We start from the raw sequence: 15,902 nt of genomic DNA on the forward strand, positions 1-15,902 counted from the left end.
GTCCTGCAGTGAGCGTAGTTTGGGCTGATGACGACGATGATGATAATGACCCACCCAAACCCCCAACCCAACCTCCCATACCCACACCCAACCCCTTCCTCCCAATGGGAAGCCACTGTTTCGAGAGCACAAACCAGGATGACCAGCGCAGACTGATCGACCAGGCAACCCCGATTGGAACAGATAATGAGGCCCTGGAGTCAGGTCTCTAACCTCTTGGGGCTACAGTCAGGCTGCTGCTGCTGATGATGATGATGATAAAATAAAGTTTTCCAATCGGTCGGTAACATTCAAACTTTAGAACCGACCGCACGCGCACAAATCGAAAGGTTAGAAAACTGAAAAAATTATGCTGCAGAATGCACGTTGTTCTTTCGAGCGAAACCAATTTCGAGCACCGAGAAAAGAAAGTTGAAGAGGCCGAGTTTGCCCCTGCAGCCAGTTGAGAGAACCCCGTTGTGCCGGAAGCTTTGCGAAACGAAAAATAGTTCGCGTTGTACGGCGCATATCCTTTACACGGCATCCTGTACGTGAACTGAAGGCCTTATATATAAGCTCTCAAACGCATTTACCATGGCAGGAACAGGCTGCGGAACTACTTTATGCGCTATTTAGTCGACACGCGTACACATATGAACAGAGTTGAGGAAGAAGTGAGCGTTGATGCGGCGCAAGGCTACAAATACGTGGACCCTTGACCCGGGCAGGCAGTCGGCATCTTGACAGCTGAGTTTCGGAGTGGCATCGAACATGCGCGAGATAGTACACATCCAGACAGGCCAGTGTGGCAACCAGATTGGGGCGAAGGTAAGCCACCTCTACCACCTCGCGGGTTATTTCACGGCTCAGGGGATCGCGGTTGCCATTCTGTCCCAGTGCCGGTCCCGGCGCGTTTTACGTTGGTGATTACGTTGTGTCCTAAACGCCACGTACTAGAATCTCGTTTCAGGATACGGGCGAAAGCAATCGCCTGTAAAGCAGTCGCGGCTTTTACCAGACGTACTGCTTTCGTTCTAAGCTGTGGCCTCTTTGCGTTGGACAATGTTGAGCCCTAGCTAATGCTCATCGAATCTCTTGTTCATGACCACTCCTTTCGCTCTGACCTTTTAATTACTGCTCGCGCTTTGAGAGCGTTGAGATATTGTTGTTGTTTTATGGCTTATAGCTCATACTTTATTCCCGGTTGTAAAAAATTCGAGACAATAGGTCTTGGCGGAGAGGTGACATGGAACAGTTTTATGGCAAATGACTGCCGCAAAGCGACGGGCGAGGATTCTTTGCCGGAATTTTTTTTCGCACGACCTAGTTTTCGCGTATGATGCAATTCAAAGGCCTCAAGTGATCTTAGGCCCTGCCGGGTTTCCGCCATCAGCAAGACACATGGCGGGTGAGAATCGATGGCGGTTGAAGATTTGACTACAAAAACCAGTTGACAAGTGGAACTGTAGCAGTTATGTTGCTTTCGCTGTGAATTACAGCCTCTAAATATGCTTTGACTGCCGCCACTGCACGATGTGACGCCACTCTGATTACTGAAATCTTTTCCCGTCTGCAGTTTTGGGAGGTGATTTCCGATGAGCATGGCATCGATCCAAGCGGGGCGTACCATGGCGATTCGGACCTCCAGTTGGAGCGCATCAATGTCTACTACAATGAGGCCTCCGGTACGCATCTGGCTGTATTGCGGTTGATAATTTCACTTTTAAGCTTCCCTGTCGAGTTGATCTTGCCTTGCGGCTGTTTCGCACTGCTAAGCATTACGGAAATTTTCCGGGCCGTTTGGCACATGACTTCAACGGAAACAGCAAACGAAAGACAAAACCGAACGCTGTGTCTATGGTTGTCCCTTATTCTCGGTCCTGCCTTAATAGCGGTGTTTGTGCTGTTAAGCTGACATCTGGCCTGTCAATGGAGCTTCTTCAACGGCAGGCCTTTGCTCTTCAAGCTTTAAATTCTACAACCGATCGCGCAAACCTAGTTAGGTCGAAGTGCAAGTCTAGTGACCTCTTCTGCTTGCGGCACGTTATGTTAGGCTATTGCAGCTTTTCAGGTTGCATTGCCCCATGTCCCGCAGGGATTAGCTTGAAGGTTCTTGACCAGAAGCTTTTTTCTCATAGGCAATGAATGTTCACAACGCGAATGAGTTTTTAATAATAATAATAATAATTGGTTTTGGGGGAAGGAAATGGCGCAGTGTCGGTCTCATATATCGGCGGACACTTGAACCGCGCCGCAAGGGAAGGGATAAAGGTGGGAGTAAAAGAAGAAAGGGAGAGAGAGGTGCCGTAGTGGAGGGCTCCGGAATAATTTCCACCACCTGGGGATCTTTAACGTGCACTGACATCGCACAGCACACGGGCGCTCCATAAAAACGCAGCCGTCGCGGTCGGGTTCGAACCCGGGTTCTGAATTCCCTCGTCAGGTTTGACGAAGACATAGTACGTCTCCCCTCTACTACGTTTCCTCTTGCTGCAGTGAGTTTGTAAGGAGTTTTTAACTCTATGTTTGCTAATACTGCCGCTGTGCTTCATTTGGAAGGGGCTCGATCATGACATCCATGATTCGGCGGACGCATTTCTATGGAGGCGAGATCATAAAGAGCCGTGTGTTCTGCGCTCTTATTGCGCGTAAAGTAACCCGAGGTGGTGCAAATTTATCCAGAGGCCGGCACTACTGCGTTGATGACAGCCCATGTACAGAATTCGGAATGTTAATCCCATATAGGACACTGTAATTTTAGTAATACGGAACAGAATCGAAACAGGAGTCGCAACAGGACGTTAATGTAGTGACATCATTTTGATCCATCTCAATTTATCTATCAACATTTCACCTTATGTTTTTCTGCTGAAAGATATTTAAATATTTTATTATTAAATATAACTGGATCTGCTGTTTAAAGGCCGGAGGGTGGCGCAAGGACCTAGTAGTGCCGCTTTTATTTGCTATGACGCCTACAGTTGGCGCGCTCCATTTTCATTTCTTTAACTGGCTTTGTTGTGACGCAGGTACTTGTAATAACTGCACGGTATCTTTGCTGCCGCTAAGTGATATTTGTTTTTTGTTTGAGGAGGTAAATACGTGCCTCGGGCCATCCTGGTTGACTTGGAGCCGGGAACCATGGACGCCGTCCGCTCGGGACAGTTTGGACAACTCTTCCGGCCGGATAACTTTGTGTTCGGTAAGGGGCTTCTCGGCTTAAAACCTACTACATAAACACTCCCACAAGAGCGCACAGTATAGACTAATCTTTAAAGCGCACAACTGGCTAAATTTGTACCCACATCTCTGTACGCACAGCGAATCCTCGCTCAGTATAATCCAGTCCGAGTGGCAGTCAGTTTAATAAAGCCACGCAATCAAGTAATTTGAGTTTGATCTATGAACATTCTCATCAGTTCCTTGCGAAACCTAGGCCGCCAAGATTGAGACGCAAGCTTGGTGGTTCATCAAGAATGTAGTGCGCCGTGAAAAGAGCATATTACGAGAGAGGGAACACATGGGCCATTTCGAAAATAAAATGAATTGGAATCGAGGATATACAAGGCAAAAGCTGTCGGCGTTCAATGTGTTCATTGACGTGGACACCGTTCTAGACGCTTAAGGAAGTGCGTAAACTGGCTCCCCGGGTCAGTGGACGCTTCACTCGCCCTTCGAGGTACGTGACGATGGTGAAGACATGTGGGCTGCATACATTAATAATAATTGGTTTTTGGGGAAAGGAAATGGCGCAGTATCTGTCTCATATATCGTTGGACACCTGAACCGCGCTGTAAGGGAAGGGATAAGGGTGGGAGTGAAGAAGAAAGGAAGAAAGAGGTGTCGTAGTGGAGGGCTCCGGAATAATTTCGACCACCTGGGAATCTTTAACGTGCTCTGAAATCGCACAGCCTACGGGCGCCTTAGCGTTTTGCCTCAGTAAAAACGCAGCCGCCACGGTCGGGTTCGAACCCGGGAACTCCGGAGCAGTAGCTGAGCGCCCTAACCACTGAGTCATCGCGGTGGGTCTCTGCATACATTAGCCCTGATAACTTCGTGGTAGACACGCGGCACTGCAGTAATAGGCCGCAGCGTTCATTGGGTGATCAACCTCTCGCGATCATCAACTGCAACCTGCCACAGAGGCAGGGTGAACGCGCTGCATATCCAAAGTGCGGAAGGCAATCAAATGGGGTTTGAAAGTGATGGCTTTACTGGCCGCAAACTTGCGATTTCGCCGTGGCGGTGCTCCGAGGAAGTACATAACGTCACAACGCGCGGCTCACCGCGCATATTTCTCTCGTTCTCGCTCCCTAGTCACTACTGAGCATGCGCCACTAGTAGCATCGAGCCACATGTGTCCGCCGCTGCGCAGCGCCACGCCTTTCCTCAAAATCCAACTTTCAATTTTCAGTTTTCTCTTTTTTCTTTCCCTCCCTCCTTTATCGCTTCCTTTACGGCTCGGTTCGGGTGTCCACCGAGATATGTGAGACGGTTACTGTGTCATTTCCTTTCCTCAAAAACCAAACAAAACTAGTCAGCCGGCGGTGTTCATAGTTCATTGGCGTTGACAACTTTGAAAAGGCCGTTCATTTTCACGAAAGGAATGACGTAATAATAAATGTAATAATTGGTTTTTGGGGAAAGGAAATTGCGCAGTATCTGTCCCGTATATCGTTGGACACCTGAACCGAGTCGTAAGGGAAAGGATAAACGAGGGAGTGAAAGAAGAAAGAGGTGCCGTAGTGGAGGGCTCCGGAATAATTTCGACCACTTGGGGATCTTTCACGTGCACTGACATGGCACAAGACGCGGGCGCCTTAGCGTTTTTCCACCATAAAAATGCAGCCGCCGCTGTCGGGTTCGAACCCGGGAACTCCGGATCAGTAGCCGAGCGCCCTAACCACTGAGCCACCGCGGCGCAAAACCGGCTCCGTGGGTCAGTGGAGACCTAAATCTCGCATTCATGCACGTGGGTTCCCCACACTGGATAGGCAGCGTGCCCTCCCTGCCACCCTTGGAGGTGGCACGCAGTTAATGGTTGATCGCGAGATATTGATCAGCAAACGAACGCAGTGGCCTAGCTATTGCTGCAGTGCCGCATGTCAGCCACAACGCTGTCAGCGCTATTGCATTCAGGCCCCATCTCTCTCCCACCACTGCCACGTGCATCAAATCACGAATGAGGCGTCCGCATATCCAGGCAGCCAGTTATGCGCCCTTCCTTTGTACAACTCCATCGTCGTCTAGAACATCGTCAACGCCAAGAACACAGTGAACGCCGACACCTTTCGCTTTGTATACCCTAGATTAACTGAGCTAATCCACATTAATTTTTTCCAGTTGCATGCCAACGCCATGTTGCATGAAAGCGAAAGTGAGGTGTCCACTGACCCAGGGAGCCAGTTGTGCGCCTTTCCTTTCGTAAAAATGAACGGCCTCTACGTTGTCAACACCAATGCACCAAATGAGCGCCGGCGGCTCATTTTTTTTTTTAGGAAAGGAAATGGAGCAGCAACTGTCTCATATGTCTCGGTGGACACTAGATCGAATGGATAAAGGCGGGATGGAAACCAGAAAAAAGAAAACATGAAAATCGAATTTAAGGAAAGGTGTGGCGCGACGCAGCGGCGGAACACCTATTGCTCGGTGCAACTAGTGGCTCAAGCGCAGTAGTGACTAGACACGCTTACCCGAAATGGGCCACTGGCTATAGCCTAGCGTAGCTCTCGCTACAAAAAATTCCATCCGCATTTGACACAACACCACATCACTCAGCAAAACGCATAGGTGGCGCATTACACAAGGAAGGAAGGCGGCCGTCTGCGGGGACAATCCGGCATAAAACAAAATATTACAGACAGATATAACACAGGATATGAGCACAACTGGCGGTTCTCCCTCCCCTGTGTTCATGTCATTTGTCATGATCCATAACAGCGCGACAGACGGGACAAAGAAGAGGAGACACAACACACAGCGCTGTGTGTTGTGTCTCCTCTTCTCTGTCCCGTCTGTCGCGCTGTTATGAATCATCGTCAGCACCAACTCGCCCAACAACTGGTATTGTCATTTGTCACCCGTTTTACATAGGGACTCGCTGGAGAGATTGTGTTCTGTAGCCTAGTACAATGCGAGTCATGACTTGTTGAATTGTTTGCAGACGTGAACATATATTTTCAACTTCTTTCACCCGTCGCATTATCGGGAACTTCCGCAAGCTGTTAACTTCAACTGTGTTGAGCGTTGTTTATCTCTCTTCTCGCTACCTCCACCACGCAGCATAGGTATTGTTTTTTCCGCCCAGGACATGGCTTTCTTTCATGCCCAGCTTTCTGGGACATCTACTACTTGTGCCATCTACCGGCAGTGGCGGCAACAGGGAGCGTAACTGAATGGGAAGGGGTACAAAAAAGTCGTAAAATGTGAACAAAATCACCTACAAAAATGCTTCGGGGATTTGTGTAATATACATTTAGCTGAGGAATGTGCCGAAGTTTCTGTCCTGTGCTATTAATACACGAGCTTCCCAGCGCGTTTGAATATTATACGATGCTGCCTACGGGAGGGGGCCAAAGTTTGGCATTTTTCCAGACTTTGAAACTGTATAGCACCGTAACACGGATAGATATCGAAAATGCTTCCCAGCTTTAGGTACCCAAATATATGGTGTTTAAAATGGTGTGCAACGATCTGGCATAGCTTTGATCGAGAAGCTTCCTGAGGCCTTTTAATTGAAACGTGATATTGCCTAAAATATGAAAGATGGCGCCCGGCACCGTGCTACGCTGCAGAAATGGTTCGGACTGCTGAAGTTGCGTCCATTTCGACGCTTACCTTTTTATCGGGTGACTTTTGCCTTGCAGACAAGAAAACATGTCAGAGCTCAAACCCAGTGTCTCGACCGGAACTTTAAATAAAGAAGGTTGTTACGATGACCATGCATTAACGCAGCTACATAAAATATTCGTGGCTGTTCATATATGCTTGTCGTGGAGAGACTTTGCAAATTGTCAGCCCTTTGCTATTATCTAAAAAGTTTATTGGGGCGTGTGATCATAATATATTAGGGTATAAGAGCTAGCTCGCCTGAATTTTAGCTATTCTTGTTACTTTTAAAGAGCGTAGCGGCATTCAAACGGCCGACATTAAAATGTATTCGCGGATATAAATGTTTAAGTTTATTCTTTTAATACTTATTTAAGAAAATTTGATACAGCTTTACTCAGAAACATTCTGAAGCTGTTCAGCTGTTGTCGGGCCGAACACAGAATTCGGAGTCTAGAAGCAAATAGCGTCTAGATAGACGTTCAGGTTGTTACTGTCACGTTCACCTGTAATGCTTTCAAATTAGTGACTCTAGCGTTGTCCGAATATGGTGACTCGAGTTTGCACTTAGAGTTCTAACCTGGGTTCAGAACCTTTTGTTTTGGTCAACTAATTTTAATAAATGTGCTCGTTTCTATAGAAAATATATTTGTATGAATGTATGAATGAAAAATTTCATGCATGATCACTATTCATACTTTTATTGCTGCAGCTATTGGCGACTTTTTTTTGCTGTTCTTTCATTCCGACTTCTGTAATATGCATGCATGATGTATTGCCGGGATCCATCCTGTGTAACACAACTGAAAAAGTGAGGCTTCGCTTTTGAGGTACGAAACTTCGCTTTTAAAGATACCGCAAGATACCGCCAACTTATTTTCATTTTTGCAAACAAATTGGTGAATTTAATTGTGTCCACTTCTGGGCTACGTAAAAGCGCTTTTACATGGACGTCATCAAGGAAGCATTTCATAACGGTATATATAAATGGTAAATATGGTGGCTGTCGCAGTTTGCGGCACTGCCAGCCGCTACGCTGCCAGTCGCTGCTACGCTGCTTCGTCGGCCGATTGTCATGATATCGCATTTAATTCTCCCGCACCTCCCAGAGTGACATCGCAAGGGGCCGCCAGGTGCAAGAGGGTTAACCACGGATTAACAGGGTTAGTCGCGATGTCATATCAATCGTCTGAAGCGACTGTCTTGACAGCCTCCTTTGAAGAACGTTTGCATCTGTCCTTTGAGGCTGGGCTGTAATAATTTTAAGCAATAAATTTTTCTTTTTCACCAGTATAATAGATGAGTTGCGTTATCGCAAGCAGCATGCTTTTAAGATTCATCTTCAAAATGCTATGAAAACGTGTAAAAAATTGACCGCCAATAGCAAGATCAAAGGATGTCAAGGGGTATAAATTAGAGGGGGAAGAAAAATAAAAAACAACTAAGTGTCCTGCCCACGCCAGTACAAATACTACATTGAGACTGTTAAAAGAATGAAAACTAGAAGTGCCCCCCGTTAGGACGGCCAATAAAAATCAAGAGAAACACCCCCACAAATACATTCAAAGAGAGAGAGAGGGGCGGGTGGGGGGGTGGCAAAGTCTTGCACAGGGTGCCGGGTGATGTGAGGCCGGCTCAGGACCCAGCCGCTATGCCCACATTTCAGCGTACGCGAAATGCAACAACGCTCCGGCTGTTTACCCCCGGGGGGTCGAATTAGTTCGAAGCGCTCCAGTGCGCTGTCCCTCATAGCCTGTAATGGAACTAATTTGTATAATTTCATTGTAGCTTTTCCCAGTTCCCAGGTTACTCTGCCTGCAGCAGCTTTGATTTCTGTGGTCAGGTGAAAAACTAATTATACTGCACTGAACAATACTATCGCTTACTTTGGAAGCAGCAGCGTTTGGTAAATCAAACCAAATACAATTGTAATAGAGAGGTAGAGCGCAACAAAAATAACCAGACGCTAAAAAGGAATGTATACCAATAATATAAGTCACGAATTGTATTCTATGTTACAAAGTTAATGAGAATATCAAATAGGCGGGGATGTCATTATAGCAGGCGGGGATGTCATTATAGCACGTAGCGGAAAGCACAATGTCAGCAAATTACCATGAATGAAGGGGAAGCCTTCATAACGATAACACTCATGGGAAGTGATCTGTTACGTTTACAGTAATATTCGAAGCACTGGAGATTATATTTCTTTTCTCCTTTGCACCTTGGGGAGGAAATCGAGCAAATGTAATAGGTCTATTTTCATGGCGTCGCTGTCAATAAACTTGCACTTGTCACACTATCTGATAGCTGGTGCGGAAGGGTTATAACTTCCCCGCAAAAAGGCAAGGACAAGGGCTATAGTGCCGACATAAAATATTTTATTATACACTTTTTATACAACATTTGAAAACAGAATGTGTACAGTCAGAATCACATAGCGTGATTACCTTGTGTTCATGTTACATGTACAACCAGAACGATGCACTCCAAACGTAACGAATATGAATATAACTAAACACACTTCACAGCAACATGGCATACAAAAGAAGCAACACTTTGCGAAAAGAATAAAGAACAAGGCAAACTTTTAATCGGTTGCCAAACAAAATGAGTCAGCAAAGAAGGACATACAAATGAACATAAACGATGGCATTGAATGTGCGTAGTACTGCTGTCGTCACTTTTCTCGAGCCTGTTTGTGCGCATTGTGCACTTGATGCCAGTATCATATGATCTACGCCCGATACGACCAATCAGTTTTCTTAAATTCGCTGCAAAATTTTTTCCTGCTGCCCCGCAGAACTTAAAGGCGTGTGTGCATGTTCATTTTCAAAGCACACCCCCCCAAGTACTTTTTCTAGCTGTACTGATTGCGTTATAAATCTGTTATCCATGGTTTGTTTACATAAAAGAATTTTTTTACGCAAAAGACAAGCCAAAAGATCAGTTTAAAAGTGACAACGGGAATACTTACAAAACACACATATCACATTTATATTACACCAAAAAATTGATCAGGGCATATATGGCAGGTAAACAGTCACATAATACAAATACACTATTTTTAGTACACACCGAACACTCCTTTAGAAGCAGGTTACATAAGGCATCAGGAACATTACTCTTCATCTTCAAGCAGTGATGCACTTTCTAAACTAGAGGTACAACACAGCACTATAAATACAGGAGGAAACACGCAAAACTAAAAGGCACATCTCACCACATAACAGTTACCTCCTCCTATGACTACAATCATTGCTTTTCTCTTTCTTTCCTTACAAGGTTGCGAAGTTTTTCTATTGATTTGACTTTCGTCGACATTCCCATAGCCCGAAGCTCCGTGCGCAATTCTCCTTCATTCATGTCGTCCACATTTTGTAGACAGTTTCCTTCGCTCACTTTTTCATCTGCACAGCGTAGCCTCTTCGCCCGTGTCTCTTGAATACGTCCCTCAAACCAGTACTCTTGGTCCCGCTTTTTATATGCACGGCTTAGTCTGATATTCTCACTCACTTCAAGCCTTTTCGCCAGCTTGAGAGCGTCAGCGGCTGCATTCCACATGTTAGACTTCCCATGGTGTAGATGCTCTAGGACGTCGTTTTTTCCTCTAACCCTTGGCTTGAAATTCAACCAAGGCAATTGAACCTTTCGTGCTTTGCGGAAGCGTGGTGCGCCAGAATATGAATGTACGGCGTAACTCTATCGCCACCATAGCCTTTGCAACCTTGGGCCCCTAATTCTAAGAACGTGTGAAATAATTCTGAGGTTTCTCTTTCTATGCAGCGACCTTCAATATCATTTTCCAGGTGGTACAAAATTTTCCGCATAAGCTTCCAAAGGAGCAAAGTTTTTTCCTCTGTTTGAGGGTGCAATTTCCCGGCCAGTTTTTCAGGCAAAGCTTGCAGCAGGCGCTCACAATCGCCCCCCGATACCGACGTGAATGTTTTTCCCTTGTTTCCTTCATTGGTTTCCCAGACGTGAAATTTAATCCCACAGTTATTTATGGCGTCAACGATGTCCTGAACGTGTATGGTCATACAACGTGGGTTGCGGACTTTTTTACGGTAATCTGTCTTCTGCTTCTGAAAGCAATCCATCTACAAGGCAGTTAACTATTCTTAACTTCATGTGCAATACATCAGGAATTACTAAATTAGAGCCGAAGTTAAACAATGGCACGTTTTTCATCCCGTTCGCCTCTGCGCAGCAATCAGCTTTCATGTTCTCGAGAGTGCGGATCAAAGGAGGCTCATTAAAGCTCCTGTTACTTGTCAGAACTGAGCACCTTGTCTGTGGGTTTGCTCGACAAAATGGACAAGGATAGTGTGATGCAGCAGACTGCAGACCCTGAACAACAAGCAAAAATTTCAAATCTGACCCTAGACAGATGCGAATCGGAATCTCGTGGTCCAATACAGATATGCTACTCCTTCGTGCGACAACATTAATTTCTTTTATCAAATCCCGAAAAGCATCTCTTATTTCAAAATAACCTTCCGGGATCTCCGCCAAACCGAGAAGGCGATGAAGGTTATGGCTTTGTAGGTGCCGCGTTTTGCAGATGATGACGAATGATAATGTTGTCCAGGTCGTGCGTCTACTCACAACGCAGCCATCACCCTCTATGTTTACAAAGAGTGCCTCGGTGGAGATCTCTGTCTCTGAGTGGCTTGCCTTTATTGCCTATTCCAGTACTGATTTTCTTCAGGATACAGTTTGTGCAAGTATACGCCTTTCACAACCCGCCCCTTCAGGTCAGAATGGCGCTGGCAACAATTGGGCCAAGGGCCACTACACCGAGGGTGCTGAACTAGTGGACTCGGTGCTCGACGTTGTGCGCAAGGAAGCGGAATCCTGTGACTGCCTGCAGGGATTCCAGCTGACCCACTCCCTGGGCGGTGGTACTGGATCTGGCATGGGCACACTGCTCATCTCGAAGATCCGTGAAGAGTACCCCGATCGCATCATGAACACCTACAGTGTAGTGCCCTCTCCAAAGGTGTGTGACATTATCTGCAGGACCCAATTTCAGCATCTTTGAAACAAATCAAACATGACATTTTGGCCTTGCTTTATAAGGCGTCTTCCTTGAATTTTGATGATTAGTCGTTATGCACAAAGTTCTCATTCTCTTCCTGCGGCTACCTCTAGGTTTCGGACACTGTCGTCGAGCCCTACAATGCTACTTTGTCAGTGCATCAGCTTGTGGAAAACACCGACGAGACCTACTGCATCGACAACGAAGCACTCTACGACATCTGCTTCCGGACGCTTAAGCTCACGACTCCCACCTACGGAGACCTTAACCACTTGGTTTCTGCAACGATGTCGGGTGTGACCACATGCCTGAGGTAAGTATTTCGCAGCTTCGTTCAAGGGGTAACTTAAGCGCCTCATGCATGTTCATAAAGAGCCCAAAGAGGTCGACAGCATCCGCCGAATTGCTAGTTCCGACGGTAGTGATCGGTTCATTATGGAACAAGCACTGCAAAGACTGCGGTCGCTAAGGTCTTTTACAAAATATTTAGAGTAATACACTACAGCTAATCTCCATGTATAAAGTGCATGTGGTGGCGATATTTTCAGAAAACACAATGACGAGCAAGAAAGCAAATAAAAGCACCCTCACCGTCCGCATAAAAACTAACAAACACCGCAACTGCTATAGCCAGCCAAGCAGCTGCTCAAGGAAGCTTTGAAAAGCACTTCAAGGAAAGTGAATTTGGCAACGGCAGCAATAACGAGAAGGCGGCTGTCGTCGGGAATAATGGAGTGGCGCCTAATCTATGGCATGCGATTGCACACATTGGGAATAAAATGTCCGTGTTTAACCACTGTACCTCAGAAACTCATGAGGCGAAAAGGTAAATTAAGGCCTCGCGCTGTAAATGATTAAAAACTACTCTGTTCACAAAGCAAACATCTCAAATCTCTTGGAAATAATTTAGGTGTGTGTCAGTGGAGAATGCTTATTGAACTGTTTCTCATTTATAAAGCGCACATTTATCTCGTTCAGCTCCTTAATCCTAGAGTACAGGACCTTTATATAAAGCCTCACGTACAGTGAAATCATTTATCCCCGTTTTCTCTTCGGGAAAAGGGAATACAAATTCCCACGTTTTGGTATGGAATTTTTTCTTCGATAAATAGTGGCACTTTCTGAGGAAGTTGGGAGCCACATTAGCCTGCTGAGCAGTCAGTATGGAATACTGGTTGCCATTGTTGGGGGATGGTGTTTTAGGGCCTGCAGAACGATCACATAATTTTAAAGTGCCACGACAACCGGCAGACCGGTGAAGTTAATACCCATCGATGTTTTCCTAATGTAGTAATTTGTATAACCTTTGAAGCTGGATACGAAGCAGTGACCATGTGAAGAATCCATTTTTATTTTTTTGTGATTTTGCCAATGAATCGAAACAGCAACAGAAGAAATCTTGTTATCTGACTGGGGCTGGTTTGCTTCTCCGCCGTTGTAATTTGGCTGAGGCAAATAAGAGGCATGCAGTTTCAATGTTCTCTAGAACAGACTGGCAAAGTGTAAACTATGTCACTTCTGAAATTTCCATGAGTTCGTTCTTTCATTGGGCTTCGTTGTCTGCACTGGCGTGAAGAGAACTGAATTTCAAATTTGATGACCCGATATTCAAAAGCTTTGAATGAACAGCGGCAACAATCGCGACATTCTACAAGATGCCTCCACTGACCATTGTAGCTGCTCCATAATCTTACCACAATCTTGTTCTGACTGCTTCCAAACAAGAGCGCCCAACATAAATTCTCTCTCCCCTTGTGAATTAAGCGGGCTTCTAATCAAGCACCGTCCCATTCCTCACAGATTTCCTGGGCAGCTGAATGCTGATCTTCGCAAGCTGGCCGTTAACATGGTGCCCTTCCCTCGCCTCCACTTCTTCATGACTGGCTTTGCTCCACTCACGTCCCGCGGCTGCCAGCAGTACCGGGCTCTGACTGTGCCGGAGCTGACGCAACAGATGTTCGATGCCAAAAACATGATGGCTGCTTGCGACCCCCGCCACGGTCGTTACCTGACAGTTGCTGCAGTCTTCAGAGGCCGAATGAGCATGCGGGAAGTCGATGACCAGATGCTCAACATCCAGAACAAGCAGTCGAGTCACTTCGTTGAATGGATCCCGGACAATGTAAAGACAGCTGTCTGTGACATACCGCCTCGAGGTCTGAAGATGTCGGCTACTTTCATTGGGAACAGCACAGCCATTCAAGAGCTTTTCAGGCGGATCTCCGAGCAGTTTACAGGTGACCATCGTGTTTGATTTGAAAGTGCTTCTTAAAAGCACATGCTTTCATTGTAGGTACCCATTGCTGTCGATTTTCTGGAACAGCGCATTTTCGGGGACAGTTCTAGGAGTGTGACCCCGCCTGCTTGATATATTATTATTTTTTCAGCTATGTTCCGCCGCAAGGCCTTTCTGCACTGGTACACCGGAGAGGGCATGGACGAGTTGGAGTTCACCGAGGCAGAGTTCAACTTGAACGAACTGGTGTCAGAATACCAACAGTACCAGGAGGCCCCAGATGAGGACGAGGGGGAATTCGAGGAGACCCAGGCAGAGGCCTAGTTTGTGTGCAGTGCCTTTTTTTTTGGTTTACAATAAAGTGTTTGTTTGTCATGGATCCTTCTTTTTGAGCCAGGTGCTTGTGCACTTTAGTTATGTCGTAGGCCCGGACTGCGTCACAAGGATGGTCACGCAGAGCAGCTAAACCTTACTGTATTGCAATGTGCGCACATCTGTAAATAGCCGTGTGACTTGCGTTTTCGGCATTTTGACGAAACTCTGAAATCTGTTAAAATCTTCTCATCGAACCACTTTTAGAGCGAGCGCAAGGTGATCTTAAGGAAAACAAGTTTTGATGAGCTATTATTGTTCTCGGATACTTCCTGTCTGATGATGTGGCAAATTCTCTGTGCTGTCGAAACAGATATGAGACGAGCCGGTTTGTAGAACATCGCTACGGAGAATACATTTTGCTTATTCTCAGTGTTACTTGACTGAGGTTTTTGGCGTATTATCTAGCCATCATCTTTTGTCTCACATTTTTACGATCTTGAACAAAAATTTCAGGAACGGGATCTTCGTCAATACTAGGACGATCGAATCACTTTCCTTGAGAGGCTCTTCTAATTGGAAGGAAAACACGTTGAGAAGACGCCGACAGGACATCAAGTGGCATTTGAGGCTGCTTGACCAATTGTTCAGCAATAGTCCAGCTCCTCGGGGCTGCTGAACCTGTAGCGATCGAACCACAAGGCCCATATCTCGTCCTTCTGTGAGCGGCATAGCCCTAACCCGGGACGCTGCGCAGAAAGGTTCGTCGTCAAAGGCTTTGGCGATTCGCCACTGTGAGGAGCCCTCAACCCTTAACACTCAACGAACATTGTCCGTGTTGAATTCTGCGCTATTGATTCAGAATCCCTTAGCGTGGTGTCCACAGAAACGGAGGGTAGGTGCTTTGGAAGCCACGCGAGATTTCGTGATCTGAAAGCCCTATGGTTGGAGGCGGGAGCGAATTTTCCGGCTAGGGCCTGGGGTAAACAGCTTTTTGTCTCTATAGCAGTTTAGCGTCAGCATCACCAGCTCTTAACGCGATAGCGGTAAAGGCCCCGTTCACCCGAAAATCCAGTACCGATGTTCGTGTTTTCGGTGTTGCGAGTGAAAAATCGCAAGCTCTTGATTGCCCAGGTAGAATGCCCAGGTATTTTTGGATGCAAAGTAGAGAACGACCGTCTGCATATATGGTAATTAACCGATTGCATTACCGCGTTATACCCTTAGGGCGGAGCTTAAGTGATCATTCCAAGTTTTGCATGGCAGGTAGGAAAGCGCTTCCTGATGTCCCCGAGGGGCTCAAGTATGTCTCCGTAGTACGTTTTCATTACAGGATAGGTTCCCATTTCGTCGACTACCGCTTGGTTTTATGACCGCGAGCTGTGGCGTTCGTGATTTGATTCCCGGTGTGTAGAGCCCATGTCATGGTAAGTGGTTCTCAGCTGGTACCCCCATGGCGGAATATTTGGGAAGCCTTCTCGATGGGGCTACCGCTGGTGTAATTAC

The 15,902-nt window shown here is 46.4% G+C and overlaps 1 protein-coding gene across 1 annotated transcript; it reads left to right on the plus strand.

Annotated features, from left to right (window-relative positions):
• The first annotated feature begins 649 nt into the window (after nucleotides 1–649).
• On the plus strand, nucleotides 650–14,409 carry LOC144093873 (tubulin beta-4 chain-like). Its single transcript, XM_077627616.1, has 7 exons — nucleotides 650–807; nucleotides 1,556–1,664; nucleotides 3,071–3,181; nucleotides 11,565–11,809; nucleotides 11,962–12,161; nucleotides 13,649–14,085; nucleotides 14,236–14,409. Exons 1-7 carry the CDS (start codon nucleotides 751–753, stop codon nucleotides 14,406–14,408), a joined length of 1,332 nt encoding a protein of 443 aa, XP_077483742.1. The 5' UTR covers nucleotides 650–750; the 3' UTR covers nucleotide 14,409.
• Nucleotides 14,410–15,902: the final 1,493 nt, after the last annotated feature.

Source organism: Amblyomma americanum, chromosome 1, assembly GCF_052857255.1.
Source record: "Amblyomma americanum isolate KBUSLIRL-KWMA chromosome 1, ASM5285725v1, whole genome shotgun sequence".
Taxonomy (NCBI): domain Eukaryota; kingdom Metazoa; phylum Arthropoda; class Arachnida; order Ixodida; family Ixodidae; genus Amblyomma; species Amblyomma americanum.

What these genes read in the sequence shown, in the direction of transcription:
- LOC144093873 (XM_077627616.1), top strand. Translation starts at nt 751, where the DNA reads ATGCGCGAGATAGTACACATCCAGACAGGCCAGTGTGGCAACCAGATT. An exon ending in GCAACCAGATTGGGGCGAAG is followed by an intron (nt 808 to 1,555) that starts GTAAGCCACCTC and finishes TCCCGTCTGCAG; the next exon opens with TTTTGGGAGGTGATTTCCGA. An exon ending in GATCTCCGAGCAGTTTACAG is followed by an intron (nt 14,086 to 14,235) that starts GTGACCATCGTG and finishes TTATTTTTTCAG; the next exon opens with CTATGTTCCGCCGCAAGGCC.